Here is a 26,988-nt window from a genome sequence, read left to right on the forward strand (position 1 = left end):
GCAAAAAGACTAAATCCAACCACAGCACAGGGAAGCAGGGCAAAAGGCAAGACTGGCTTAGAAACACACTTCCCAGCGGCAGAGGAAGCTCAGCCACACCTGCCAGGTGGCAGTGCAGGCGCCTCTGTGCCTGCGGCTACTCCAAGAAGGGAAAGGAAAGCGAGCTTCCTCGCCCCCCTTTACGTCAGCCCCACTTCCTGTTTGAGATTCCGACATGCAATAAGCTTGTTTCTCAAAAGACATTTTAAGCCCCAATGAGTATTCTGGGTGACATTCTCAAGAGGGGACATTCAGAATACTGAATAGTGGCGCAGGACTTGGGGCACAAAAGTACTTGGCACTTAACTGGTTGGGTGACCCCAGGCAACTTTATTACTTCCTCCCTGAACCTCGGTCTCCTCATCTATAAGATGGGGATGATAATAGCACCTATTTCATAGTTACGAAGATTAAATACATTAATGCGAGGGAGACACTTCACTATGTGCCTGGCACACACGCAGCACTCGACAAGCGTTAGCTATTCCTACCTACACACACCGCAAGGCGAACGGATGGAACGCTTCACACAGCACACAGGCGGTTTTAGCCCCTCACACGATCTCCTGGCTCCTGAAACCCGAGCTGCCCTCACCCCGGTCTGTCCAGGCGCGACAACACAGTTGCCCTTAATCTCTGCAGGAGTTTGATTCCAGACAACTGTCCTGTGGCTTTCATCTGCGTAACACAACCATAAAAGCAACTGTGGCTGTTCTGGGGGACAGGGCAGTAGCGTTTAATCTTCAAACTTGACTGACTTGGACGCGTTCCTGTCAATGTAGAAGACCTTGCCTGGGGCGGGGGCGAAGCCGAGGCCGGCCCCGCGGCTGGACTTCCAGCTCAGGGCCCGGTCGTAGTCCCGCTGCAGGTTCTGCTGCAGGGTGTCGGCTGCCTTCTTGCTCAGAGCCATGTTGGGCCTTCCGGTCGTGCTGGGGGGGCGACTGAATGAAGGGGATAGATTTTTAAAGCCCCCCATGAGTTTGAGGAATTTCAGTTTCTGTTCCTCGTTTGCAAGACCAGCAGTATCCCATTGGCCAAACTGAGTTCCCTGTGGTGAGAGGAAACAGGTGGTCACTTTCCGGGTTTCCAAAGCCCTTTCCCTTCCCCGACCCCCAGCCGCACAGGGGAGGGGCCAGAGCAGCAGGCCCAGCGACCGTCCCAACCCCAACCGGAGCCCTTGGAGCAGCACCGCTGGGCCCGCCTCACTGATGAGGAAACGGCGGTCTGCGGCTAACCGGGGGCACTTCTAGCCCTGCTGGAACTCCATCTCGGGCCTGGCCCACACCAGGGCTGCCTGTCTGCTGACTCCTCCCCCAGGTTCGTGGCAGACTGTCACCTCACCAGGTGGAGGAGGGCAGGTGCTTCTCACAGCAGCTCGGCTGTTACGGCAGGAAGGGAGTGGAGGCCCCGAGAGGTAAAGGGTCACACAAGTCGCAGGCTGAGCCAGCCCAGGAACTTGGGGGTTCCACTTCCTTTCCAGGGCACTCTACAACCCAGGGCACACATCTCCCGTGTTCAAAAAAATGCAAGACAGCCTCTCAGGGCCGTGGCCTAAGAGCAGACCCCTTCCCTCCCAGGTCTGGGCAGAAGCAAGAAACCCAGCTCCCCTTGAAGACTACAGCTCTGAAGACTCAGAATCAAGCCCCGTGTGGCCCTGGTCGAGTTACCTAACCTCTCTGAGCCTCAATGTCCTCATCTATAAAACGGGGGTGCAACATCCCCGACAGGGCTTCAGTGAGGCTCAAATCAGGGTCTGTACAGACACCCAGAGCACGATGCTTGGCTCAGCTGAAGTGGAGAACTGTGGTTCCCCCCCGCACCCCACTGCTGACCCACGCTGCCTGGGGACTGTCTGCTTATTGCTAGGTCAGCTTTGGGAGAATAAGCACCAGTCGTTACTACCACTGCCTGGAGTGAACCGGTGACAGTTCTTCCAGCTTCGCCGTGGCCCAGATACAGGCATACTGGCAGCGTCCCAGGCCTGCAGTTTCTAGAATGAGAGGCCACCTGAGACAGCCCCACACTGGGCCTGAGGAGACAGCCGCCAGGGGCTGGCTGGTCGGTGAGCCAGCACTTCGGAGGGCTGCTGACCCCTCAGAGGGACCCTCAGCCGGTCCGGAATCCCCACCGCGTGCCTCAGCAGTCAAGGGGCCCCGGGCCCCAGGAGGCAGTGCCCCCTAAAGCATCCCCAGAGGACGGATCCCAGCCCCCAGCCCAGGGATGGCCCTCCTGTTCCCAGGCCGCCCAGGGGTAGCCTCTGGGCCACTGCTCTGCAGGACGTGGCCCTGTTTCCTGCCTTCCTCACTGAATCAGGGAGTCCCATCAGCTCTGCTCAGCTCAAGAGGATGGAGAGAAAGGAGACACAGAGGGATAACAAGTAACCAGGCCCACCCCCGACTCCACGGGGCCAGCGTGCATGTCCCGTTGTACTGATGTGGAAAATGAAGCCCAGAGAGGGGAAGGTACTCACCAGGAGTCTCAAACTGGGAAGTGAAAACTAGAAAGCCAAGAACTGATCTCAGGTTTTCTGGTGCAAATTAACTGCTCTTTCCTGTGTTACGCTGTGGAGGCTTCACACAGTGCAAGGCTTCCCATCACCTGGGCCCTCTCTCCCAAATCCAATCTACGCTAGGCGGTGAAGCTGCTCTCCCGTCCACCCCACCCCCGGCCTCAGGCCTGCAGGCTGGGCCTCCCACCCCAGCCCTCAACCACTCCCACATCGACGCCCTCCAGCAGTGCCCACGTTAGAGCCCTGTGGCCCACCGCCCCCCTCGTCCCTCTCTTCAGCCTGGCCTTGTGGTGCCCATGCTGTACACCACCCCCAACCAGCCCCATCTCCTAGGGCCCGCCTGGCTTGGAAACCTCCCATTCCAGCTGGCCCTCGAAGCCAGGCCTGAGAGAGGCCTGCCACAGCCCCCTCTCACTCTGCCTCCTACCAGGCCCCAGCAGCCTTCTGAGGGCACCAGCCACTGCTGGACAGCTCGTCATCAGCGTCCCTGGCGACTAATGCCTGGGCCACCCGGCCCGTCCAGAGCCAGAGACAAATGTCCAGGCTGCTTATCTCGCACGGCCAGCTCTCTGGGAGGGAGGCAAGCACCCCTTTCGGGAGGAAAGGAGTCAGCTCAGGACAAGCTCTGCAGCAGAGGGAGCCAGCTGGTGGGCTGGGGCTGCCTCTGGGCCGGATGATGTCCCTGTGCTGTGCCCCTCCAGCCGCAGGGAGAGGAGGGGCCGGGAGGCTGGAGCACCACTCCCGGAGCCCAGCAGCACACTTACTGTCCACTTCTTGGTGTCAGAAGCTTCTGTTTTGCCTGACTCACGATCGATCTCTTCTTGTAAGGCCTTTCGCCTCACCTGAGCAAGTGAAAGGAAAGCAAAGAGGGAAATGACAGGCGTTTTCCTCTGAGCTTCTAACCCAGGACAGAGACGGGGCGGGGCGTGGGGTGGGAGCAGCTTTACTCTGCCGCAAAAATACCCTCTAAGCATCCTTGACCTAAAGCACGCAGGCCTCATTCATCCTTGTTTTTCATTCCTTAGGAATGAATCTTCCCAGACACTGAAGTTTATCCGCCTTCAGCATTAGAACTCTTTTTGTTTCTAACAGCCATTTTGGGTGGCAACTTTCCCAAAACACACTGCCTGAAGCCCTGCCTGCACAGAGGGTGATGGGGTTAACTTTCTTGCTGACCGCATCATTTTCTAGAAAGAACACAGGCTGTAGTCTGAATAGTCTGAATCCTAGCACTGCCATTAACTAGTTGTGTGACCTTTGGTAAGTCACTTCATCTTTCTGTACTGTTCTGTTTATCTGCAAACAGATGGAAACATCAGGTAAGCTGGAGGATAAAGGGGAGACAGAGAACTGTGCTTTACAGTAAGACACCGCTAACAAGAATCATATTATATATATAAATATAATGTTATCATCCCCAGTCCCAGCACAGAGCTCCAAAAACCTTTGGAATTCCCTAAGTGCAGAGAGGAGCAGGGTGCCTTTTGTTATGTTAATGAGGTGACTTTCAGAGGCAACTTTAAGATGGGGGCTGCAGGCCAGGAGGGTTGGAACACCCAGAACCAACCCCCTGACCTCTGGAGACTGAGCCTCCCACCAAAAGGCCAGGGATTTAGTCAGTCGTGTCTAGGTAACGAGACCTCCATGAAAACCCACAAGGACGGGATTCAGTTTCTGGGTTGGTGACACTGGAGGTTTGGGGAGGGTGGAGCTCTCAGAGAGCACATGGAAGCTCCAAGCACCCTCTCACACACCCTGCCCTGTGCACCGCTTCCATCTGGCTGTCCCTGAGTAAGACCCTTTTATAATAAAGCCGTAAACTAGTGAGTAATAGGTTTCTCTGAGTTCTGCGAGCTGCTCTAGCAAACTGACTGAACTGAGGAGGCCTTTGGAACCTCTGATCTATAACTGGTTGATCAGAAGCAGAGATGACAACCTGGCTTGGGACTGGTATCTGCAGCAGGGGGTGGGAGTTGGGGGCAGTCTGATGGAACTGAGCCCTTCGCCTGAGGGGTCTGACAGGGTCACACTGAGCTGAACTGTAGGACACCCAGCTGGGATCAGAGAATTACTTGGTGGGAAAACCCGGCCCCACGTTAAGCTGCTGCGTGCAGAACGCAGAGCCTGAGGTGGCCCCGGCACACAGGGGGCACACCTCGTACACCTCGTACGCTGTAGCTAGCGTGGCTCAGCCCACAGTCAGCGCACCGATGACCCTGCTGTTCAACACGGAAGCTTCCAGGGCCTTATCCTTCCTCCCAAGGGTTCAGGTATAACTTCAGCTGTCCCTTTGGTGGCCCTTCCCCTTCTCGTCCAATCTGCCACGGGCAGCCAAACGAGGTGGGCATTTATTGAGTTCAAAAGTACATAAAACAATTCCAAGAGACAGCTGCAGGCATGAGAGCGAGAACGGTGGCATATTCCCACATGGGGTCCTGCTGTCCGCGCGGAACGTACAGGTGTGCGCTTACTGAAGCCGACAGTTCACCGGCTAAATGACAGAAGTTAAAGGAGCGGTGTATGCAGCAGGGCTGAACAGCGCTTTACAATCACACAGATGTGCAGTTACAAAGGGAAGGTTCGGAAGAGTGCAACAACGAAGGATGAGCAGCGATCACCATTCGGGGGCAGGATCTCAGGTTGCTTTCTTCCGCTCAATGTTTTACTACAATGAACTTTAATTACTTATGGAAAAAAGAGAGGGGGAAGTGGGACAGAAAATTTCACTCACACTGAGATAATCTGTCACCCGAAATGGTTAGAAGTTTTCTTGAAAACCCTAAAGTGTTTAATAGGCACAAATACATAAGAAGCAGAGAGGTGGTTGGTGAGCCCTGCCCGCATGATGTGCACAGGCCGGGCATCGTGCTGTGAGCCGAGTGGCCGAGGACACCTGGAGAAGGAGCTGAGGGGAGGGGCTGGGCCTGGAGTTGGGGCCCCACCTCCGTCCTCTCTGCATGGCCCCCGCGGGGTCCTGCAGCCCTGGTCCTGGCAAACTGCAGGACTAGGACCTGCAGGGGAGCTCTTGTTTCTGGGGGGGCCCCTCTGTGACACCCCCTCCTCCAGCGAGAGGGTCCCCAACGCCCCAAAGGCATCAGGTATGGAGGTAACGTGGCACCTTGTAGGGCTCCCTCCTCACTCTCAGCTCACTTGTAAGCACTCACTCCGTTTCTCTTTCTCTCCTGGAGGAGCAGGGCCATGACACAGGGGCTGTCTCCACGTCAAATCCTGCTGCTTCTCTCCAGCAATCACTTGCTGACACAGCGTGAGGACGCAGGCAGGTTAACAGCTGCCACTTACTAAGCACAGGTCTCAGGCAGGCCCCTGCTGAGTGCCTCCCAAACCCAGCCTCGCGTGACCTTCACAGCCACTGATGTGAGGGTCGTGACGTTAGTGACTGCCAAAGGTCAGTCCAAGGCCACACCTATGCGGTTACTATGCTGTCCTGACAGGCCTTGGGCTCCAGGAACATAAAAATATCCTAATTCCAGAAAGTCCAGCCCCCGTACAGGATCTGGGCACAACAGAAGCAGAAACTTGTCCACAATAGAACAACTTCTCCAAACGCTCCTCAGTCGAGGCCAGGGGGTGGTAACGCGGGGGCGTGGCTGAGCACGTGTTCCCCGCTCCACCGCGGCTCCCCAGGACACGTCCCCTTCTCCTCCTGCAGCGGTGACCAGGAGGAATGCCTCACCTGGGATTCTGAATGACCAGATGGCCCCTCAGCCAAAGCTATGGCAGTGAAGGGGTCTCCCAGCATGAAGCAGGGGAGGCCACGAGCTCCTGTCCAGCGGAGGTGTGCCAGAGGCTGGCCTGGTGGCCTCTGGACTCCCTGACACCTCTGGGCCCAGGACCTCGTGGCCTGGCAGGAGGCGAGAGCAAGTCTGGGGTGGGAAGACACACGGGAAGGGGTGAGGACCGGGCCGTACCTGGTCTATGTGCGTCTCGTCCATGTTGCCTTTCTTTTCCAACACCACCTCTAAGTCTGTGTCGGGCTCCTGCAAGAGAGGGCAGACAGACTGAGTCGAGCGGACCACGGCCTCTGGCCCAGCAGCCCAGCCGGGTGCGACCGTGGGAGCCCAGAGAAGACGGGAGACCGCAGCCCTACCCCAACCCCCAACACCCACAGAACCCCTGACAGCCCTTCTCCTCCACAGTTCTCCCCGACTCTCCCCTTGACTATGGCACTGACTCATTTGACAGATGAAGATACTAGGGCTCAGAGAGGTGAAGTAGCTATCACGAGGTCACCCCCACAGCTCAGGGACAGGGCCGACACTAACCCAGGCCTGGAGCACAACCCTTCCTGCCAGATGTCACCTCACTTCCCAGGGCAACATCAAATCAGCAAGAGGAGAGAGGCTAAGGTCCCCACTGATGCTGGGAGGCGGGCTGGCAGGGACCAGAGAAGGCAGAGGTGGGGGCCCTGCGGCAAACCCAAACTTCCCCCATTCTCTCCTCCCTACTCCCCCTGCACCCCCGTGTCCTGGCCGGCGCCTTCTCTGCTGCCTGGACAGCCAGCGCAGGCTCTGACTCCTGCTTCCCCTCCCCCCACGCAGCTCGATCCCACACAGCACCTCGGGTCCACCTTCAACTTACCCGATGTTCTGTGTCAATCATATCTCAACTAAAAAGTATTAATAAAACAAACTCAAGAGCATCACATCACCCCATTCCCCCAAAACCTCCAGGGGCTCCCATCTTGTTTACATGACAATCTGGCTCTGCTGCCCCAGCCTCTTTGCCCCCCCCCCCCCCCCCAGGGCCTTTGCACCTGCCACTCACTCTGCACAGATGGCATGGCCTTTACAGGTCTCAGCTCCCCCGAGGTCCTCGCCAGGCCTGCCCTGACCACGCTCACACAGGCCATGCTCTCTCAGTGGCCTCAGCCCCTGTGGGACCCGTGGACAGCAAGACCTTGGGTGGGCCACTCTCCCCAGTCCTTCAGCAGCGACATCCACCACATGTCCTGCATCCTCACTTCAGCTGTGCTCTGCCTGGCACCCAGTGTCACACGTGATGAGCCTGGGATGGCTCTGTTCACTCATACCATGTGCTGGGACCCTGAAGATGCACGGCACGTCCTGACTCCATTGGCTGTGCTGGGGGACAGAGTCTCCATCACGGGAGACACTGAGCAGAGGGACTAACTACCTTTCACTGGGCTCCTGGGAGAAGGGATTTTAGAATTCTGATGGGGGTTGAGCTGCAAGCCTCTGGGGTTCCTCCTGGCCCCGAGAGTGTGTGAATAAAGGAAGCGACCAGTGAAACCTAGTCTCCTGGACCAGGGCAAAGCTGCAGAAATCCAGGAACCAGAACCACCTCCTGCGGGCTCCAACGTGGAGGCTGCCCCCGCCTCCCCAACCCCATGTGGCCGAGCTGAGCATGCGCCACCCTGTGACTCAGCTCAGGGGCTCATCCTTCAGTTGGCGCTGTTAACAGAGCCCTCGCCTCTCGGCCAGGCTGGCCCCTTGTGGCAGCCATGACTCTTACTTGAGACCACAGGCCCACGGCTGGTCTGAGGTCACCCTGGTTGGTGCAGAGCTGCGAGGAGAACCCAGGGCTTGTTCAAATATAAAACAGTCATTCATCTGGCTCTAATGATACCGGCGTCTACGCGAGCTTACACAGGGGGCTTCCGAGAAAGGAGAAAACCCCAAGTTCAGAAGCCACATTGGGTCTGAAGCCCAGTCCTGTCCCTTAACAGGTGACCTCTTTTGAGCCTCCGTTTCCTTGTCTGTTCAGTGGGGATAACCGCAGCAGCGACCCCATCAGATCACAGGGAGGATTAAGCAGGTCACTGCGTGGAGAACACGAGCCCAGTGCCAAGCACACAGTAAGTGCTCGTGAAAGGCCAGCTCTGCTGGGAGTGGAATGGGGGGCCGGCACACACTGAGGACAGGAGCGGCGGCCTGGCCCTGGTGGTGGTACAGACAGGGGAGACGGGGGGGGGGGGGCCTGTGGGGTCCCCGTGCTCTGCACCGCCCCAAGACGGAGAGACCACATCTGCTGCCTTCACAGGCTGCCATCCCTTCCCTTCCTCCTCGTAACAGGACCCTGGTTTTCCTCTCAGAAACTGCCTTCCCTGGTTAGAGACAGTGGGGTTCAGGTGGGACTGCTACCCTCAGCCTCTTCCCACTGGCCTCAGATCAGGGCTTCTGGCTTGTGTGACCCAGTCGAGGTCTGGGAGAGCAGTGCTGAGACTTTTCCTGTAATCGTTTTGGAGGGCTGTCCTTCTCCCTTTGCGGGTGGCTTAACGATCATGATGAAAGCCTGGAGCTGCCGGGACCATCCTGTCATGGGTTTGGGGTGGGGAGGAGCCTGTCTAAGATTAAAACCAGCATAGAAAAATACAAATCCCAGAGCTGGAGAAAGCCACACAGGCATCTCCTGCAATCCAAATCTATTCCTAAATTGTGTATACAGAGCTCAGAAAGAAAGCTCAGATAGCTATGGACACCATGCTATCTCAAACTATTTGGTTTCTGAGTTTTGGACAGCAAGTGGCAAGTTTAGAGAGGGAAGGATCTACCTGAGAAACTTATCCCAATTTATCTAGCTGTTGCGTGCACATAGAGAGGACTTGGGTAGATTTCTGATAGCAAGGGATACCTGTATTATTGAGACTATTACACAAGCACATGGATCCAGCCATACCTGAAGCTAGACAGCTTTTAACTTTTCTAGTTACATGTGTCATTAAATCCCCTTCCTGACTGAAGTCAGTTTAATCAAGGTTGAGGGCCTGTGTGTACACACACACACTCCCAACTTCCACCCTTATTCTCCCCCAAAAAAGTCCACTTTTGAAGGACAGCATACCTCCTCCCAAGGTTCTGCTGCTGCTCTGCTCTCCTGCTTCTTCTTCTTCTTCTTCTTCTTCCTCTTCAAAGTTGACTCCTCAACGCCTGTCTGCTCTGCTTTTTTCTTGGACTTCATTTTCTTCTTTGCAGGGGTCCTGGGGCCATCTCCTAGAGGAATGTATTCTGGAGCCTCGACTTTGACTGGCTTCTTTTTACTTCTTTTCCTAGAGCTGCTCTCCACAGACATGGAGAGCTTGGGGTGTCCCAGGAGGGTATCTCCCTCTTGATGGATTTTCTTTTTCTTCTTCATCTTCATGCTGTGTTCCCTGGGGCTCCCCTGCTTCCGTTTCTGCCCCGAGGCTGCCTGCTCCTCACCATCCTTCACTACTGAGCAAGTGTAGGGAGCATCCCCAGCCTCACAGCACCAAGGGTCCCTGGCTGAGACGGCTGTGGTTTCCTGAGCCTTTTTCTCCTTCTTTTGTTTTTTGAGCTTCTTGCCAACTCTGGTCACCTCGTCACCTTGCCTGGGATCTGGGGAGGTCTTCACCCTCAAGCCAGGGGACAAGGACTTCCTCTTTCCTTTTTTCTTCTCCCCACTGAGCTCGGATGGACCAAGCACCTGCTTCCCGGGGCTGGGCGACGTCTCAGTCTGTCCAGCCCGTGATGTGGTCTCAGGTTCTAGGGGCTCCCCACAGCCAGTGCTGTGACCCTTCTTTTTTTTCTTCTTTTTCTTCACTAAAGGCATTTCGGGTGCCTGCCCTTGGACCACATTCTTCGAGGGTGATGCGACTCTTGTGGGACAAACCTCAGCAGAATAAGTGTCACTGTTTAAAGCTGAATATTGAGTCTCTGGTTCTTTGACTGCCTTCCTTTTCTTCTTCTTCTTTTTCTCTGGGAGCCCAAGGCCCAGGTCTCCTTTGTGGGTCTTAGTGATCATTCTTAAAAAAAAAAAAGTCCAAGTTACCCTACACCCTGAGTACATTTCAACTCGATATTGCTAAGAGTCACGTTCTTTCAGTGGATGGTCAAAAACACTAGGGGCTGGGAACATGGGCATGACCCCTGGGGAGCAAAGCGGGAATAGGATCGAGGAACTAAAATGGACTTTAAATTCTGGCAGCCCCAGGTTCAAAGCCAAGCTGCTCCCTCACCTTAAGCTAATCACCTACCCTCCCTGGGTCTTAACTTTCCCATCTGAAACTGGGGGGAGAGAACACTCCCTTCCCCCAAAAGGCTGTTGGAAAGAATAAACGATAATCTATGGGAAGTGCCTGGGACACTGTTGATTCCCTTTCCTAATCCTCTTCCTTAAACCTCTAAAGCCTAGTCAGTGATTCAACAGAAATGTACCACTGCCTACCCCGTGCCAGCTACCGAGGCCTCACCCTGCCCTCAGGGGCTCACCTTCTATAGGATGAAGGGGACAGAAATCTTGAGACAGCTCTTCTTGCTGATTCCCACCAGAGGCAGGAAATGTGCCACAGTTAACCCGTTACCTTGGTTCATTCTAAGCAGCTCCTCTGCTTTGTGTCTGGAAATTAATTCCCTTGGTCTGCACCCAAGATGATTTACTCTCCTAACTACCTTCTCATGTGGCTAGACAGGAGAGCAGCAGTGAGGCACGGTGAGGAGCCCCAGGAAGGGCTGAGAACACCTGGATTCAAATGGGGACTCACATACTCTTGCCACATGGTGCTGGCTTCTCCAGGCCCCAGTTTCCCCATCTATAAAAGAGGGACTGAATCAGATCACAGCACAGGCTGGCAGGGGGGGTGGCGTAGGCGGCCACATCCAGCCTAAAGGCCTATTTCACTGTTTTTAAATTTTCAAATTAATTGCCAACATTTAATGATTGGAAATGATACAAAGCAACCCAGGCTTTTGGAGGTGAGTAGAGAGGTGGGGGCATGTCAAGGAGGCACCTATGAAAAGGGGCTGGGCCCTCAAGTATACATCAGCTTCCGGCTGGACCACATCTCTCACTCGTCACCGGCCCAGTTCCTGATCCTTAGACTAGATGACACACAGCCACTCAGGGAATCCAGAAAACAATGTCCCCTCACAGGTTTAGACAGAGGGGGGAAAGGACAAGAGCTTCGTCCTGCAGCTTTCCTCAGCCTCAAAGCCCAGAGGGTCCACACTGGATCTACCTTGCTCTTAGCTCCTTCAACGAGCCAGGCCAGGCCTGAACTATAGTTCAAGTTCACTCATAACTCACCCCAGGAGGACCTAGAGGATCAACAGAACATCCGCTCATTTACTCCTGTCTTGTTTTCTACTGTATTCCTGGGGCCTAGCTCTGCACTCAACACATAGCAGGTGCTCAATAAATATTCACTGAATGAAGGAATGAATGCTAGAGATACAGAGATGAACAAAATAAAACACCTGCCGTCAAGAAGCAGGCAGGTGTGGGTGGGAAAGAGGTGTGTTAACGATGATACAAAAGATAACAGCAAGCACAGTGGTGAGGTCCGAGTAACAGAGGTCTTCTCATCGGGCCTATCAGCTGTCAGGAAACTTTCTGAAGAACATTTTTCCAGCTTGGGCAGCTGCAGGATGATGGTGCTAATCCCTAGGACAAAGGAACTGAAGGTGGGGAGGTTGGAGGGCTGGAGGAGACAAGCTGGTTGGAACAGATGCCTTGAGATAGCCAAGGGGAGACGCCGCGGTGGACAGGCGGATGTATGTATCAGTCTGAGGTTCAAAGCTGACATAAATTTAGGAATATATGGGTGGTGAGCCTTAAACAGAATGAGCCTGAAACAGAATAGTAGGGAAGACTAACATTTAAATGGGCGGGCAGAAAAAGAGGGGCTTGCAAAGGAGGGGGAGAAGGTGCAAACCTGGAGAAGGGTGCGTCAAAGGTGCCAAGTGGGCCTCAGATGAAGGAATGGTCAAGAGATGGGATAATAACAAAGAAGCCAAGGAGAGGCTGTGAACTTAATCACCGTCTCTCCCTATTTTTGCGGTTCAGAACACTGTAGCATCCTCCTCTTGAGCACTGAATATCCTCCTCTTCAACCCTGCAACCCAAAAGTATTCATTCCTTCAAGAAGGGAAGAGGAAATGAACCTTACAGTGTGTCTCCTGTGAACGCAAATGCTTTCTCCAAAAGCACTTTTAAATTCTTGGCGGTAGCTTCGCTAGGTTACCAAGGCTGTGAATAACCCATTACACAGACGTGCAAACTGAGCCCACAGGACTTTAATTTTCTTGCCCTGGGTCCCAAAGCCAGCAAGGGGCAAAACAAGGATTCGAAACCACACCGCAGAACTTCGGAGCCTGTGCTCCTGCATAATGGCATCAACACCCTACTCCCACTGCGGGCTCGCTAGCAGGAAGCAAGGGAGCCAGGAGGCGAGACTGCTGCTCCCTCAAAGTTTCGGCCGCGCAAAATCTTCCGCACAACCGCACACGGAGGGTTTCGCGGGGCCCCAGGCCCAGCTCCAAGGCGGGGGAACTTCCTGGAGGCGGCGGTCTCAGGCCTGGACGAGTGCACGCCGGCTACCGGAGGGATGTGGACCTGGAAGTGCAGGTCGCCCTCCGGTCCCGTGGCTCGCGCGCAAGTCCCCACGCCCAGTGTCCAGCCCCCTCGCCGCCCCGGCGGCGTCGCGCCCTCTGCACTCACCCGTAGGCCAAACTTCCCCGCCTCCACGTGAGAGCCCGCTCCGCCGTGACCCGGAAGTCAGCCTCGACTCGCTGGCCCGCCCCTGCGAGACGCGGCTCCTTCCGGGTCGCGGCCGTGCGGGGCGCGCGGTTGCCGTGGAGACCGCGGCCATGGCGGCGCTTGGGCGGCTATGCAGCATCACCCGGAGCGTGGAGTGGGCCGTCTCGCCCGAGTCGTCTGTCACAGCCAGGACGCCAGTGCGCGTCGTTTCCTCCATGTCCCTCGAGCTGCCCTTCTCGCCGGGGCAGGTTGCAGAGCTGCCGGGCAAGAACCCGTGGGAGCAGATCTGCGAGGGTAGGCAGCCCGGGCCGGCGGAGCGGGGCGGGACTCGGGTGGCCCGGTGGGGCCGCTCTGGCAGGGCGCCTATTGTGTACCAGGCGACTGACGTGCGAGGGCCCCTGGCAGCCGCGCTGCGGGCCCGCAGGGCTCCCCATTTTACGTTCGGGGAAACCGAGGCTCCAAGAGGTTTGCCCGGGGTTACGCATGGCAGCCTCCAACTTGGTTCCACAGTCAGATCGAAGGCAGGGGAAAGCGGAATAAAGGGGACCAGACGCTGTGGACCAGAGATTTGAGGTGCTCAAACCTCATTTAGTGAACAGGAAAGAGTCGCCGGGATGGAAATGGGGAGCTTGTTTAAAACATAGGTTCCCTGGCCCCGCTCATAGAGCTCCCAGTAGAGGTCAGGGGATCTGCACTTTTAGGGAGCTCGCAGGTAGTTCTGATGTAGTCTACATTGAACAAGCATGGTCTAGAAAGACATGGCTTTAATCCTTTTCCACTTCTGACCTTCCTTAAAATTCCCAAACGAAGTATAGCTCACCTTTTGTGGCCCTACACATACCCCTTGGTCAAGAGGCCCCATAATTAAAGACATAGTTAAACAAGTTAGGCATACTGCCAAGATATTGCAGGTTGGGTTCCAGACCACTGCAGTAAAATGAGTCACGAATTTTTTGGTTTCCTAGTGCATATAAAAATTATGTTTACACAATATTGTAGTCTATTAAGTGTGCAATATCATTATGTCCATATATACCTTACTTTAAAAACATTTTATTGCTAACTAACACAAGATTGTAAATGAACTATACTTCAATTTTAAAAAACACTTTATTGCTGAAAATTGCTAATCATCATCTTAGCATTCAGTGAGTTGTAATCTTCTTGCAGTAGTAACATCAAAGACCACAGATCACCATGACAAATGTAATAATAATGAAAAAGTCTGAGGTATTATGAAAATGGCCAAAATGTGGCACAGACACAAAGTGAGCAAATGCTGTTGGGAAAATGGCATTAATAGACTTGCTTGACACAGGGTTGTCATGGAACTTCCATTTGTAAAAAAACACAATACCTCCTAAGTGCAATGAAGTGAGGCACAATAAAACAAGGTACGCCCGTGTTTTACTTGTTATCCTCTCAGTAAAGTGAGCATAATAATGGCCCCTATTTCTTGGTGTTGGGAGAGGCTGTTAAAGGGTCCCCTCAGAAAGTACTTAGCAAAGTCCCGATTGACAGCAAGAGCTCAATGTGCGGTAGCTCTTAATAAATAATGCTAGGTGTGGTTTTCTTTTCTTCTCCCTATGATTGTAAACTCAAGGTCAAGAACTCAAATTTTTCATTCTGTGGCTGCCATAACTACCTCAACTGTCTGACACAGTGCCATCCAATAGAACTTTCAAATATGGTAGCCACTTGCCACATACGGGTATTGAGCACCTGAAATGTGTTTAGAGCAACTTTGGAACTGAATTTTTTTGTTTTACTTAATTTTAATAAGCTTAGACAGCTATACGTGGCCAATGGCCACTGTATTGGACAGGGCAGGTCAGTAAATGTTTGTTGGATGGAGAAAAGAATGAATGCTCCAGTGGATGGGACTGGGTGGAGGGAGAGAGAGCGATGAGTGAGAGAAATGGAAAATACAAAGGAAGAGGAAGGTAATGGACTCTGAGTTGATAGATACCCTCAAGGCCATCTGTTTCAGCCTATATCCGTCCAGTGCTTGAGTTCCTTCTCCAGGAAGGAACTTGCATCATACCCAGAAAAATCTGTTTCTCCTTGAATGTTCTTCTTTTAACTTCCTACCCTTTGGTCCTTACCCTCCTGGTGCCATGACCTAAGTTGCTAATCACTCTACCATTACAAAAACACTCATATAGAAGGTTGTTGCTGTGGCGGTCTTTTCCCCAAAGCTTTCACTTCTCCAGGCCAAGCAGCTCTTGATGGTACAATTTACTAGCAGTGTTTTGTTTGGGAGGCTGTTCAACTTCATCTCTAGGAGGGGCTGATCCTCGTACCTACCTCACAGGGCTGCTGTGAGGACGGAATAAGATAATGTATGCAGAGGTGCTTGGAACAGTGCCTGGCACTTAGAAAGTGCTCAGTAGAGGGGAGGGTATAGCTCAGTGGTAGAGTGCATGCCTAGCATGTACAAGGTCCTGAGTTCAATTCCTAGTATCTCTATCAAAAACAAAACCAAACCTAAATACCTCCCCCCCAATAAAAATAAAAAATTAAAAAAAAGAAAGTGCTCAATAAATGTTCATTATTGTTGACAGAGAAACATGCTTTGCATTTGTTTTAGAATCGTGGAATATCTTTTTGTCAAACAGGCTTGTAGGGAAAAAGCAAAGACAAAGAGTTTTGTTGCTTAGAAAAGCGAGTGAATTGATGCCACTTACAAAGTGACAGAGTTACCAAATGAAGTTAATGAGGTCAAAGATGGTGAATTATACACACAGGCACTGTAGTGATTGTTATAAACTAGGTGATAAACCCAATTTCTTAAAACAAACATTTTAACAAACGCAATTTTCTATAACAAACATAGTGAGTAAATTTAGTTTCTGACAACAAACATGAAAAATTATTAAAGGCTTTGTAATAATCCTATCTTTGAGGTTAAGGATTATATTCTATGAGAGCGGTTCCATTTAAAAAGAAAATTATCACAGCAAACAAACCTGTCAGAAACTCAGTTTCAGGAAAATGAGATACAGAATAAGTAAATATCTAAGACCTTTATTCTGCCTGGCTAATGCTCTTTGCGCGCACGTGAGCACACAGGCCTTTATGATAACTTATTTGTCAGCCGTTGTTCAATTTCCTTATGTTTCCCGTGACAACTAACTCTGGGCATTTTATTCTCAAAAGCACTTGTATTCATATCAATAAAAGTCTTTCCTGCCAGGGCTTCTAATTAAGTCTCGTGGCTGCTTGTGACTTAATGATTTTTAACTATGGTTTTAACCAAAGGATTCAGAGCTCCGGTCTTCTGTTCTCTTATTGCTGTTATTACTGCCATCAGCATCCTCATTACTGCCATTGGTTCATCACTCCAAGCACTAGTCCCTGGCCTCAGCCCCGAAAGCTATTGTAAAATCAGGACCCTTCCTACCACCTTGCCAGGTAACAACATGGACCAGTTCTGAATCAGTGCTATTCCCCCAGCACAGCAGCTGAGCACAGCTGGAGGAAAATGACACCAGGCAGCTCTCTGCAATGCTTATCAGTCAACATCCATCAGTGCCTTCGCCCAGTGCCCGCATCTCCTAGTCCCAAGTTTTTACTCCACTCTTCAGACATTGTGTGACACCACTTGGCAGATAGAGGAGACACTCACTGTGAATAGTTAGGCAATCAGGAGTAGGGAGGGAATCCTCCAGCTTCCTCACACGAGTAAACATGTTTGCATCTGCCCACGGGGTTGAAGTATTTATCCCGCTGCCCACACAGCTCAGCCCTGCACCTGTGCTTTGGGACCATCCTCTTGCTATCCCAGGATCCTGCCCTGCTTTGTCACTCACCTCCTCTACATCTTTAACTTCTCTACTGGCTCTTCCCTCCAAACATCCTCTGGTCCATTTCCTGGGGAATACTTCTCTTGACCCCAGTCATCTTCTAGCTCTTGTCTGTCTCTCTTGCCCTCTCAGCCAAGCTTCTGGAAGGAGCTTTGGTTCACACCACTGTCATTCCAATTCCCATATCAACCTCATGGCTCCAATGAAATCATTCTCGTACATCAATCAACGTATCTACCCACATTGGGAACTGTTTTATATGCTGGGCCAGGCACTGTTCTAGACACTGACAATTACTCTCCATCATCCACTCAGCTGCCCAGTCCAGAAATCAGAGATTCATCTTATAGGCTTCACTTTCACTTTCCATGACCCCACATTCATTCTCCAATCCCTCTAGACCCTACCGGCTTAACACTGCTTGTAACCCTAACTCCACGTCCCCTAGTACTCATGGCCCTTCCCACTCCCTGTTTGGATTGCTGCTGTAGCTTTCCAATCGGGGAAGACTTCCAGTCTCTCTTCCATAGGAACCTCTCTCAGATTCAAGTCTGATCACATCATGCCATGACCTACAATGATTTTCATAGCTTTCGTGGTAAACATAAACTCTTTGGCTTAACACCTTAGCCCCTTGATGATCTGATCTCTCTCTTTTTTAGATTTGTCACTTACCATTTGTCCAAATCATCCTAGTGGCTAACATTTATTGAGCTGCCTTTATGTGCCAGGCACTGTGCTAGGTGCTTTTCCTCTAGTTAAACCTCACAGCAACTCGGTGATTTAAATAGATGAAGAAATTGAGGTATAGGGAGCTTAGGAAACATGCCCAAAGTAAGTAGCAAAACCAGACTCAAACTCATATGTGTGACACTCAAGTTCAAGCCCTGAAGCAACCTACCAGTGTGCTTCAACATGTAGACACGGACCACCCACATCAAAATCTCCCAGATACTTGCTAAAATGCAGACTCCTGTGCTTTGTCCTTGACTGATGACTCAGTGGTGTGATGACTCTCCCCACTCCTTGATGGGGAGTCCCTAAACTCTGCATTTTAAATAAGCTCTCTAAGCAAGGGACAAGACACAGTACCACTGTCCTGTGCTGTGTCCTTTTAGCTGCAAGAAACTTCCTCCATTGCACCATACTGTTCCTCTCCTCCATGCCTTTGCATAAGCATTGCTTCTTACTGGAACATCTCTGCCTTCCTCTCATCTTTATCTTTCAAGACTCAGCCTAAGTGGCCCCTCTTCTGGAAAGCCTTCTATTATCGTTCAGGCTGATTTTGAAGCCCCTTCTTGGTGCTTTCTGGGTGCAGCCCTCTACAGCATCACTCGCACATCTCCTAACCATTGGCTTACTCCCCATCCCCTCACCAGAACACAAGCTCTTCTGCTTGTGTCCCTCCAGCAGCTTGTACGACACCTCGCCATAGTGTATGCTGGCTAACTGTTCTTTAGATTCACTTCCAACCGCTTCCTCTTCCTGGCTCATCCCTTTCCAACAGGCCACTGTTGGTGAACATTGCATTTTAACTGTTTCAGTTAGAAACATGTTCAGCTGCAAATCACAGAACGCCCAACTAACAGTGGCCTGAGCAATAAAGACATTTCATTATGTCACATCGCTGGAGCACGGTGGTGGGGAGGTTCCAGTTTTGGCACAAAGGCTCCGTTCCACCAACAGGGTTACAGGCTCTTTCTGCTCTGCCTCTGACATAATATTGCCTTGTATAAAATGAACAACTATTCTTTCCTGTTCCTAGATTAACGTTCACTTAACATAATATAACATTACATTTCCCTAAGCAATTACGGGTTTCCCATGCTGTAAATCAAAAGTAGAGAGGCCCTATGAAGCCTTTCGTAAGCCAAAATGGCATAAGGTAAAGAAGCAGTTACCTTAGGACACATCTTGCTAATGGGTGCACAAAATAAATCGAGATAAAGCACAGATGTTCACAGATACAGTTCAAAGCTATGCTTGCGTGATGCTGAGATGCGGAGTGTAGTTCCCAGGGAAGGAGTTTGGCTGCACCGCCCCACTGCTGGGAGTGCACGCTTTCCCTGTAACAGTTCGATGCAAAACAAATGCTGAATGCCGTTTTCACTTTTCACCTTTTCTCATAAAAACAAAAATTCTCTTTGGATTTCTTTTGGTTTGCGAAAACAGGTACTAATGTAGGTCTTTTGTAAAAGTGAAGTACTTAAAGTGAACTTTCCAAAAGCGGGGAACACCCGTAATCCAAATTACAAGCGTAGGTAACATGCATCCTGCCACTGAGCTGTACCCACCCCCCCATAAACACTTACACATTTAATGTACCTGATTTTCTTAAGAATTTCTAATGCCAAACAGACCAACAAGCTTTTCTAAGCACTGAAGCAACTCTTATAAATCAAAACTATCAAACTATGGTAAATCAAGTTTTAATGAGTTCAATAATCGTTACAAACTTAATCACATTCAAATTCATATGGCTTTCAGTGTAAAAAGCATCAGTCTGTAGTCAATTACACGTTTTAAACTGAAATCATAAGGTGAAAGTGACGAATTCTCAAATATGCCAGATTTTCTTAAACATTACAGAGGCTTAAGATAACAAACACGTCAGATTGTACTGAAGCTAATGTATTTCCCCATATTTCTACATAATTATGTAACTGTATTATCTTTTGTGGTCATATGGTGAAAAGGTGTGTATCTTTTCCATCAAGTTTAGTGAACTAAGAGATCTGCTTGGGAAAAATATAAATGGCAAATAAATAATAATTAAGAAAATACAAGTAAAAGTAAAATATCATTTTAAATATGTATAAGGTTGGTAGTACCCTAGAGAAACAGGCAGCCTTACAGGAGTAAACAGGAGTAAAAGTTACAGACTTTTTGGAGGAAAATTTGGTAATTTGGTCCAAATTTTAAATTATTTTTTTCCTTTGACAGAACAATTCCACATCTAAGAGTTACTTCTACAAAAGTGCCTTCTTTCTGATCAATGGTGTATATAAAGATGCTCATAGCAGCGTTGTTTGTAATAATGAAAAATTGGAAACAACCAAAATGCCCACTGAGAGTACACTGGTTAAATAAATGAAGTGCACCCAATAGTAGCAGCATTGAGAGAGGTCCGTGATTCATCACCTAGGATGGTTCCTGGGCACAGTGGGCTCTCAATGAGTATGGATGAATGAATAGATAAAGGATCAAAAGTAACTTGCTGTACTGTTTGTTTTGTTCATTTATTCATTCATTCAGCTTCATATTCTTTGGGAATATGATGGTGAGCACAAACACTCCCACAAGACACAGTCTATTAGAAAAGATAGTCATTAATTTTTACAAATTTCAAATAAGGGTAAGACTGACATGAGTTATGAAGAATAAAGACACCATGTTATGAGGTTCTGTGCTTGGATGATTTGACCTAGTCTCGAGATCTAAAGTAAATAAGTGTATTTGTGAATTATACACAAATGTTAGTAAATGCATTGAAAAATATTTGGTCGGACCTACGGCAGTTCCAATAATGTAGTGGAATCTGGTGTGACTTAGACTCTACATAAGGCATCTCCATGTTATTGGGAATATTTCTCACAATAAGCCTATATTGCTTATTTAATCAAAACTATAAATGTATGTATATCTTACATCCAAATAAATAGTTTTCACACTACCTTGGTGACAGTGTTGGGGGTCTCAAAGACTTGAGGGAAGAAGGGTGAATTTACATTTTTGCTTAAGAAGGAAACATAAAGTGGTAGAGCTAGAGTTGCCGTGGTAGGCAGAATTCTCAGATGGCCCCAAGATTCTAGCCCCTAGTGCACACACCCCAATTACCTGGTCAAGTGCTAATCTAGGCATTGCTGTCAAGGGAGTTTCCAGATGTAATTAAAGTCTGTAATCAATTGACTTTAAATTAGGGAGATTATTGTGGGTGGGCCTGACCTAATCAGGTGAGCCCTTAAAAGATGTTAGAGAGATTCAAGCAAAAGCGATTCCTGCTTGCCTTGAAGTAGCAAATAGTTATGAGGGAGCTGCCCATGACAAGGACCAGAGGAAGGCCTCTAGGAGCTTAGAGCAGCCCCCACAACAACCCAAAAGAAAATAGGGACTTCAGACCTATATCCACAAGAAACTGAATCCTGCCAACAACCAGTGAACTTGGAAGAGGACCCCAGCCATCAGATGAGATGGCCATGGCCAACACCTTGATTTCAGCCTAATGAGACCCTGGCCCAGACCCATACTCCTGACCCAGGGGAAACCATGAGATAATAAATTTGTTATTTTAAGCTGCTGAGTTTGTGATAATTCGTTGCACAGCAATGGAAACCTAATCTCGCTAGTACTGGGAATCAAAATTGCTTATAACCTGCATCCTGACATACTATTCCCCAACCTGATACCTAGGAATTAAAAAAAAAGAGATTAAGAAATGCTCTCCTACCTGATAAAGAACTAGGTAATGGAGTAAAACTTGCATCCAATATAATTGCATCAATACCATCTTGCCCAGAAACGTTGTTTTCCCTTATCACTGCAAAGCAACTATACAATTGCCTTTAAAACATTGACTTCTCCAGAAATACTTTTACCAGTCTTTCCCTAAGGGGTGTAACTAATATAGCCATGAGCGTTTTCTGTCCCTCTCTCAGCAGGAATTGTTACTTTGTAGAACTAGTGTGGTATGTTTTTTGCAGTAAGCTCCCAACAGATCGACTGTGATCAGTCTTGAAACCTGGCGATCGTTCTCCACCTTGCTGCACTTTAGAATCAGCTGGAGAACCTTATAAAATACTGATTTCCAGGCTTTTGCCCCAGGCCTATTGAATCCAAGTTTCTGGGGTTGGACCAAGGCATTGGTATTTCCAAAAAAACTCCTGGGTGATTCTAATGTGCAGCCAAGATGGAAACCACTGGACTTGCAGCAGGACCTGTCCAACCTTAATTGCATACAAGTCACCTGGGAGTCTTGTTAAACTGCAGGTTCAGAGCCAGCAGGTTTGGGGTGGGGCTTGAGGTGTTGCATTTCTAACTCCCCAGGGATGCCAGTGCTGCTGGTACGTGGGCAATGCTTCGACTAGCAAGGGTTTATGGGATTGCTCTTCCAGCTGTGTGCCCCAATCTGGCAGCCTTGCCTTCATGCTCACCCCCATGACTGCCTGGGATGGTTCATCGTCCCTCTGTCTCTTTTATTCTGTAAATTCTAGATGACAGTCTCCTTTTCCTCCTCGTCTCGTTCTCTATATGCCATTGGTGTCTTCCCTTAGTCACCCTCCTCATTTTCTTCCTTCTTTTATTCCTTATAATTATCATAATCTGGGGGTAAAATAGAAATCTATCTTCTTGGGAAGAGTCTCAAAACTCTTACATAAAGTACATGCCAGAGAATAATCATCTCTTAACCTATTTTAAATAAACAACCCTGTGATGGCCAGTTGTTTTTCATTTCTGTAAACCACCAACCAAAATAAAATTTAAGAGTGTTTTATTTAGAGGAAGGGGAATTACATCACAAACTGTAATGAAGTATGAAATTGAGAATTTTCTTCCCCACTCCCTTCAGAATATGAAGCTGAGCTGCCCGCCTTTCCAGAAGGATATAAAGTCAAACAAGAAGCTGTGACTACTGTGAGTATCAGCCAGGCACCAACCTAACTGAAAGGCTCTTACTTGAGAACAGCACGGATGGAGCATCAGTGTCCTGCATTAGGGAGACGGGAAGGGAAGGCACTGGAACCAGAACCAGAAACTTAGGGCCAGTCCTACCTCTGCTGCTAATGGTGTCACCTAAAGGGCATCACATAACCACTTCGAGCCCCAGTTTCTGCATCTGTTAAATGGATCAGATAATTCTTGACTAACTTACAGGGCCTCTCAAATGAGATCCTAGATGAGGAAGTCCTTTACAATGGATTCAACACCATGTCCTTGTTGAGGACAGTTTTGCAGACAGAGCAGGATTCTCTGTACATGGCTGGGTGGGCTGAGACTGTACTAAGGAAGGAGAAAGAGCCAAGGACATGGCAGCTAGGAAGAGAGGCCCTTTATTTGGAGTTTAATATAAAAAATCAAGGCTCTGAGAGAGAAAGAAACTTGAGTGGGGGTCACAGGGATGGGACCAAAACCCAAGTCTCTAGACTTCCAGTATGTCACTGCAGCTGAGAGATTCTCTGTCTAAGATCTTTCTTGGCCTGTGATTGTTCCTTTTTCATGGCATCCTGTTCTTGTTCTATAGATGCAATGCTTTCTCAAATTTCTCTGCAGATACTAATTACGATTCTCTCCTCTGGATTTGTGCTTCTTCCAGGGTCAGGTGTTCTTTGTAGATCTTTTTCTTTGTCTTTTATGCTGCTGATGTTCTTCATCTATGTAAAAAGCTGTGATTGTTTATTCAAAATGTAAAATGCAGGCCTGGGTGGATTTTTCTGCACAGCTGGTATGGTTTTCTTCTACTGTCATACATGTGGGTTTGTTTTCTGGATGGGTCTTTTCTGTGACTAGAAACACTGACTGGGAACTCATGGGGATTGATTGCCCACTGGAGGGCTTTTCTTTGGGGTCAGCAGGCAGGGATCTCATATTTGGGGATTGGACTGGGCGCCTCCAAATCAATGTTAGAGTTTTTTGGGATTTTGTTTTTTTTTTTTTTGACTACTAACATGGCTCCCTGAGTAGTTCTTCTCCTCCTTCCCAGGCTGTTTGTTTAATTTGTTTACAAAAGAGTCATTGGAAAGGAGGCGATAAAAGGCTGGGGTGAATGTAGCTTTAAGTATGCTGAGGGTGGCAGAATCTGGAGGAGAGGGGATGTGGGCAGCAGGGCAGTGGGGCCCCTCCTGTTTATCGTTTCCTTTCTTATTCCCACTCCGAGGAATTGAACCCCTGAGCATTGACACTCTTTGGAGTTCTGGTGGGAAGACAGACTCCCATCCTCTGGGGGGCAAGTTTCCTCCTGTGGACTTTGGGCTGCCACTGTCTCCTTCTCTTAGCTGACAATGGGCTTCATCCCGTTTCTTCTGGATATGTTAGGACATCTCTCACCCACTGATGGCCCTCCTATTCTTTATTAGGGATTTATTTCTTGATTGTCATTTCTAGTTGCCTTGGGGGAGGAGAGAGAGAAAAAATTTTGCTCAGTATGCCCCCCTTGAACCTGAAGTCTGATACAGAATTTTATCCTCTGTTAGATCATAAAAGAAAATGCAATTATTTAAACAATATGAATTGATTCCTTCCCCCACCCCCACCTCAGGTGGCACCATTGGAGGAAATGGCTTTCCATGGCTTCAATGCAGAACACATTTATTCAGTCCCTCGTTTAGCCAAGGTCTCAGAAGTACCCTGTTCTCAACCTAAACTGGAAACAATCAATCCAAAAACTTGTAAGTAAGGAAGTGAGATTTCATCTTTTATACTTTGGGGCTTGTAACATTGCAAAACCACAGAGTGGGGACGGGGGTGGACAGATAGACCTCAGGGAGACCACATGATAAGAAACAGTGTGTTCTTGTTTTAATTTTTATTTCTAAGAAAAGTACCCTGTCTTCCACTGGTTTATCTTTAAGGTTGAAATGTAATAAAGATGATCAATATCAAACAGACTTAGATTCTGTGTTAAATACAAAGGGGGAAAATGTAAAGGGCAAAAGAAAATGTCATGCTGCCCTGCTTTGTGTGTTGGAGCCAGAGATGAAGATGTCTTTCGTCTTCCTCCCTGAGCCCCAGTTCGTTGGCCTCCCTGGTACCAGGCCCTCTCCTGCTGGCTTGTCCTATTCCCTCTGCTGGTGTGCTTTGGGCCTTGGCAGCCACCATCACTGAGGCCCTAAGGTCCTCCGCCTCGTACCCCCACCCCATTCCTCTCCGACCTCAGTTCCTACTGCACTCCCCTTGCTTATTTCCCTCCAGCCACACTGGCCTCCTGGCCTTCCCTGTGGAAGGACCTGGCCTACCTCCTCCCCAGGCTGCAGAGGCTCACAGGGATATGTTAAGTTTCTCTCGGTATATGGCCCAACTCAGCAGTCTGGAGTAAAACGTAGCATTTAAGGTCATGTTATTTCACGGACAATACCTTTTTTGGTTCAGAAGCAAATGTTTCTCCCAGATTAACTTGGGCCATTTGGGATTTTCAGTGGGAACTTTTTTGTTTGTTTTAGGTTCCCCTAAAGAATATTTGGAAATGTTCATCTTTCCAGTTCTGCTTCCCGGAATAGCTAAGCTGCTTCAGCAAGCAAAGAAAGAAAAATGTTTTGAGGTCAGTTGTTTTATTTCTTTATTTCTAAATGCTCGGTAATTCATTTTTATCACATAGTCGCTCATGATCTCCGTACCATCCAGTGGTTGGTCTCCAAACGATCCCTTTGGGAGGGAAAGCCTATGTTTCAGTCACTTATCCAGCTCTGGCCACGACATCTCGTTGTGCACCCACATGCACTGCCATCTGTCTGGCTGCCCGGTTCCAGAGACGTTTTCCTCCTTGCTTGGCCTCCCCTTGACCTGCCCTTCTCCTGGGCAATTGGCATCTGCTGGGTTTCTTGGGTTTATTACACACCAAATGCCATGCACGTAACTTGCTTGAGGAGAGGCCTGGCACACAGTGAGTGCTCAGTTAATACTGGTCATTATCACACTGCAGCCAGTTATCTGTATGAACTGAGTTTCGATCCTGGCATAAACACCCCAGAGTTTCCCTCTTTTCTACAGTGGACAGGATACTCTGTGTGCGTGTGTCCCCTGTGCAGTTTTGAATTCTGGAATTTTGGAGGACCCGCACGAAGAGAATGAGATAGCAACCACGTTTAACTGCCCAAGTGCTCGCGCTGTGCCAGGCACTTTGCCGCGTGCTTCATCATCCATTGTCTCATTTGTCCCACATGACAGTCCTGTGAGGTTCCTTCCATTCGTATTGTCTGCATTTAACAGATGAGAAAACAGAGGAACAGAGAGGTGATCAAGGGGAATGGCAGAGCTGGGATTCAAATCCATATTAAATGATTCAAAATGATACCAAAAATAAAATGGTGGTAACTGCAGTGTGAACCCCAGTCAGTTTGACACACCCAGGTCTTTACAGCCTTCATAGCTAATGGAATCACCTGCTGGCCGGCCCTTTGGCACAGGCTCTCTCTGTGAAAACTGGAGATTGTCCCCATGGGGCTTTTTCATATGGAGGAGACAAAGTTTCCACGTGTTCTAGCAAACACTCGATTTTTCTTCAGCGCTGCCTTGATATTACACTGCCTTCCTGCCTCTCAGTCACCCCACTTTTTACCTTTCCCTAATTCACTGCCACTTGATTCATTCAGTACGATGTTCCTTCTGACAGGCCTCACCGTAACAGTTGTGTCTTTAGTGGAAGCAGAAATGAAGTATGAGACGTTGATCTGAAACCAGGCAGGCAGCACATATGTGAAGGAGGAGTTTGGGGAGACTGCTGGGGATGATACACCATTTGGGAACCATGGACCCCCATGAGGAGGCCAGGACCCCTCAGCCTGGTCTTCAAGGCCCTTTGCAGTCTTTTCCCTCCTTCCTTCTAGTCTCGTCTCCCTCTGCTCTCCTTCCTGGGCACTGCCCTCCAGCGGGGAGAAGCCCTGGGGGGTCCTGTGTCAGCTCTGCACTTCACAGCCTCTGTAAATATGGTCCTTCTTTTTTTGTTTTTGTTTTTGTTTTGTTTTTAAGGAAAAAAATCCTTAAGTTCTTCTTCTCTGCACTTTTAAGTTCTACTTGTTTTTCCAAACTCAACTCTGTGGCTTCTCTTTCAGGCCTGCTATTCCCGAACTGGACATGGTTGAACCCAGTCCTTAGATTTCAGACTATTTCATCTATTCCTCCTCTTACGGAAAATTAAGACATTTTTCATGAAGACATTCTTTTTTAAATTGAAGTAGAGTTGATTTACAATGTTGTGTTAGTTTCTGGTGTACAGCAAAGTGATTCAGTTATTTATATGTGTGTGTGTGTGTTTATACATATATATTTTTTTCTTTTCCACTATGGTTTCTTACAGGATATTGAATATAGTTACCTGTGTGATACAATAGGACCTTGTTGTTTATCTATTTTATATATAGTAATTTGTATCTGCTAATCCCAAGCTCCTAATTTATCCCTCCCCCACCACCTTTCCCCCTTTGGCAACCATCAGTTTATTTTCTATGTCTA

At 49.2% G+C, this 26,988-nt stretch overlaps 2 protein-coding genes across 10 annotated transcripts in view; one reads left to right on the forward strand and one right to left on the reverse strand.

Moving 5' to 3' along the window:
- Positions 1-349: 349 nt before the first annotated feature.
- Positions 350-20,551, reverse strand: KNOP1 (lysine rich nucleolar protein 1). 2 transcript variants are annotated; one of them, XM_072942692.1, is made up of 5 exons: positions 20,502-20,551; positions 9,371-10,289; positions 6,478-6,546; positions 3,313-3,390; positions 350-1,087 (listed from the first exon to the last, which is right to left on the reverse strand). In XM_072942692.1, the coding sequence occupies exons 2-5, from the start codon at positions 10,286-10,288 to the stop codon at positions 776-778; spliced, it is 1,377 nt and encodes a 458-aa protein (XP_072798793.1). In that variant the 5' UTR covers position 10,289; positions 20,502-20,551; the 3' UTR covers positions 350-775. The 2 variants fall into 2 exon arrangements, with proteins under 2 accessions (XP_072798793.1, XP_072798792.1); XM_072942691.1 differs by lacking the exon at positions 20,502-20,551 and adding an exon at positions 12,983-13,049.
- IQCK (IQ motif containing K) overlaps positions 13,107-26,988 on the forward strand; it is a 110,186-nt gene continuing 96,304 nt past the window's right edge. For all 8 annotated transcript variants that reach the window (XR_012061146.1, XR_012061147.1, XM_072942695.1 and 5 more), the window contains exons 1-4: positions 13,107-13,315; positions 22,394-22,458; positions 24,080-24,209; positions 24,981-25,078. Coding sequence is in view for 6 of the 8 variants with exons in the window: in XM_072942695.1 (XP_072798796.1) it covers positions 13,132-13,315; positions 22,394-22,458; positions 24,080-24,209; positions 24,981-25,078 (477 nt within the window). In the remaining 2 variants the exon portion in view is untranslated. The remainder of the gene's footprint in view (positions 13,316-22,393; positions 22,459-24,079; positions 24,210-24,980; positions 25,079-26,988) is intronic.

Source organism: Vicugna pacos, chromosome 18, assembly GCF_048564905.1.
Source record: "Vicugna pacos chromosome 18, VicPac4, whole genome shotgun sequence".
Taxonomy (NCBI): domain Eukaryota; kingdom Metazoa; phylum Chordata; class Mammalia; order Artiodactyla; family Camelidae; genus Vicugna; species Vicugna pacos.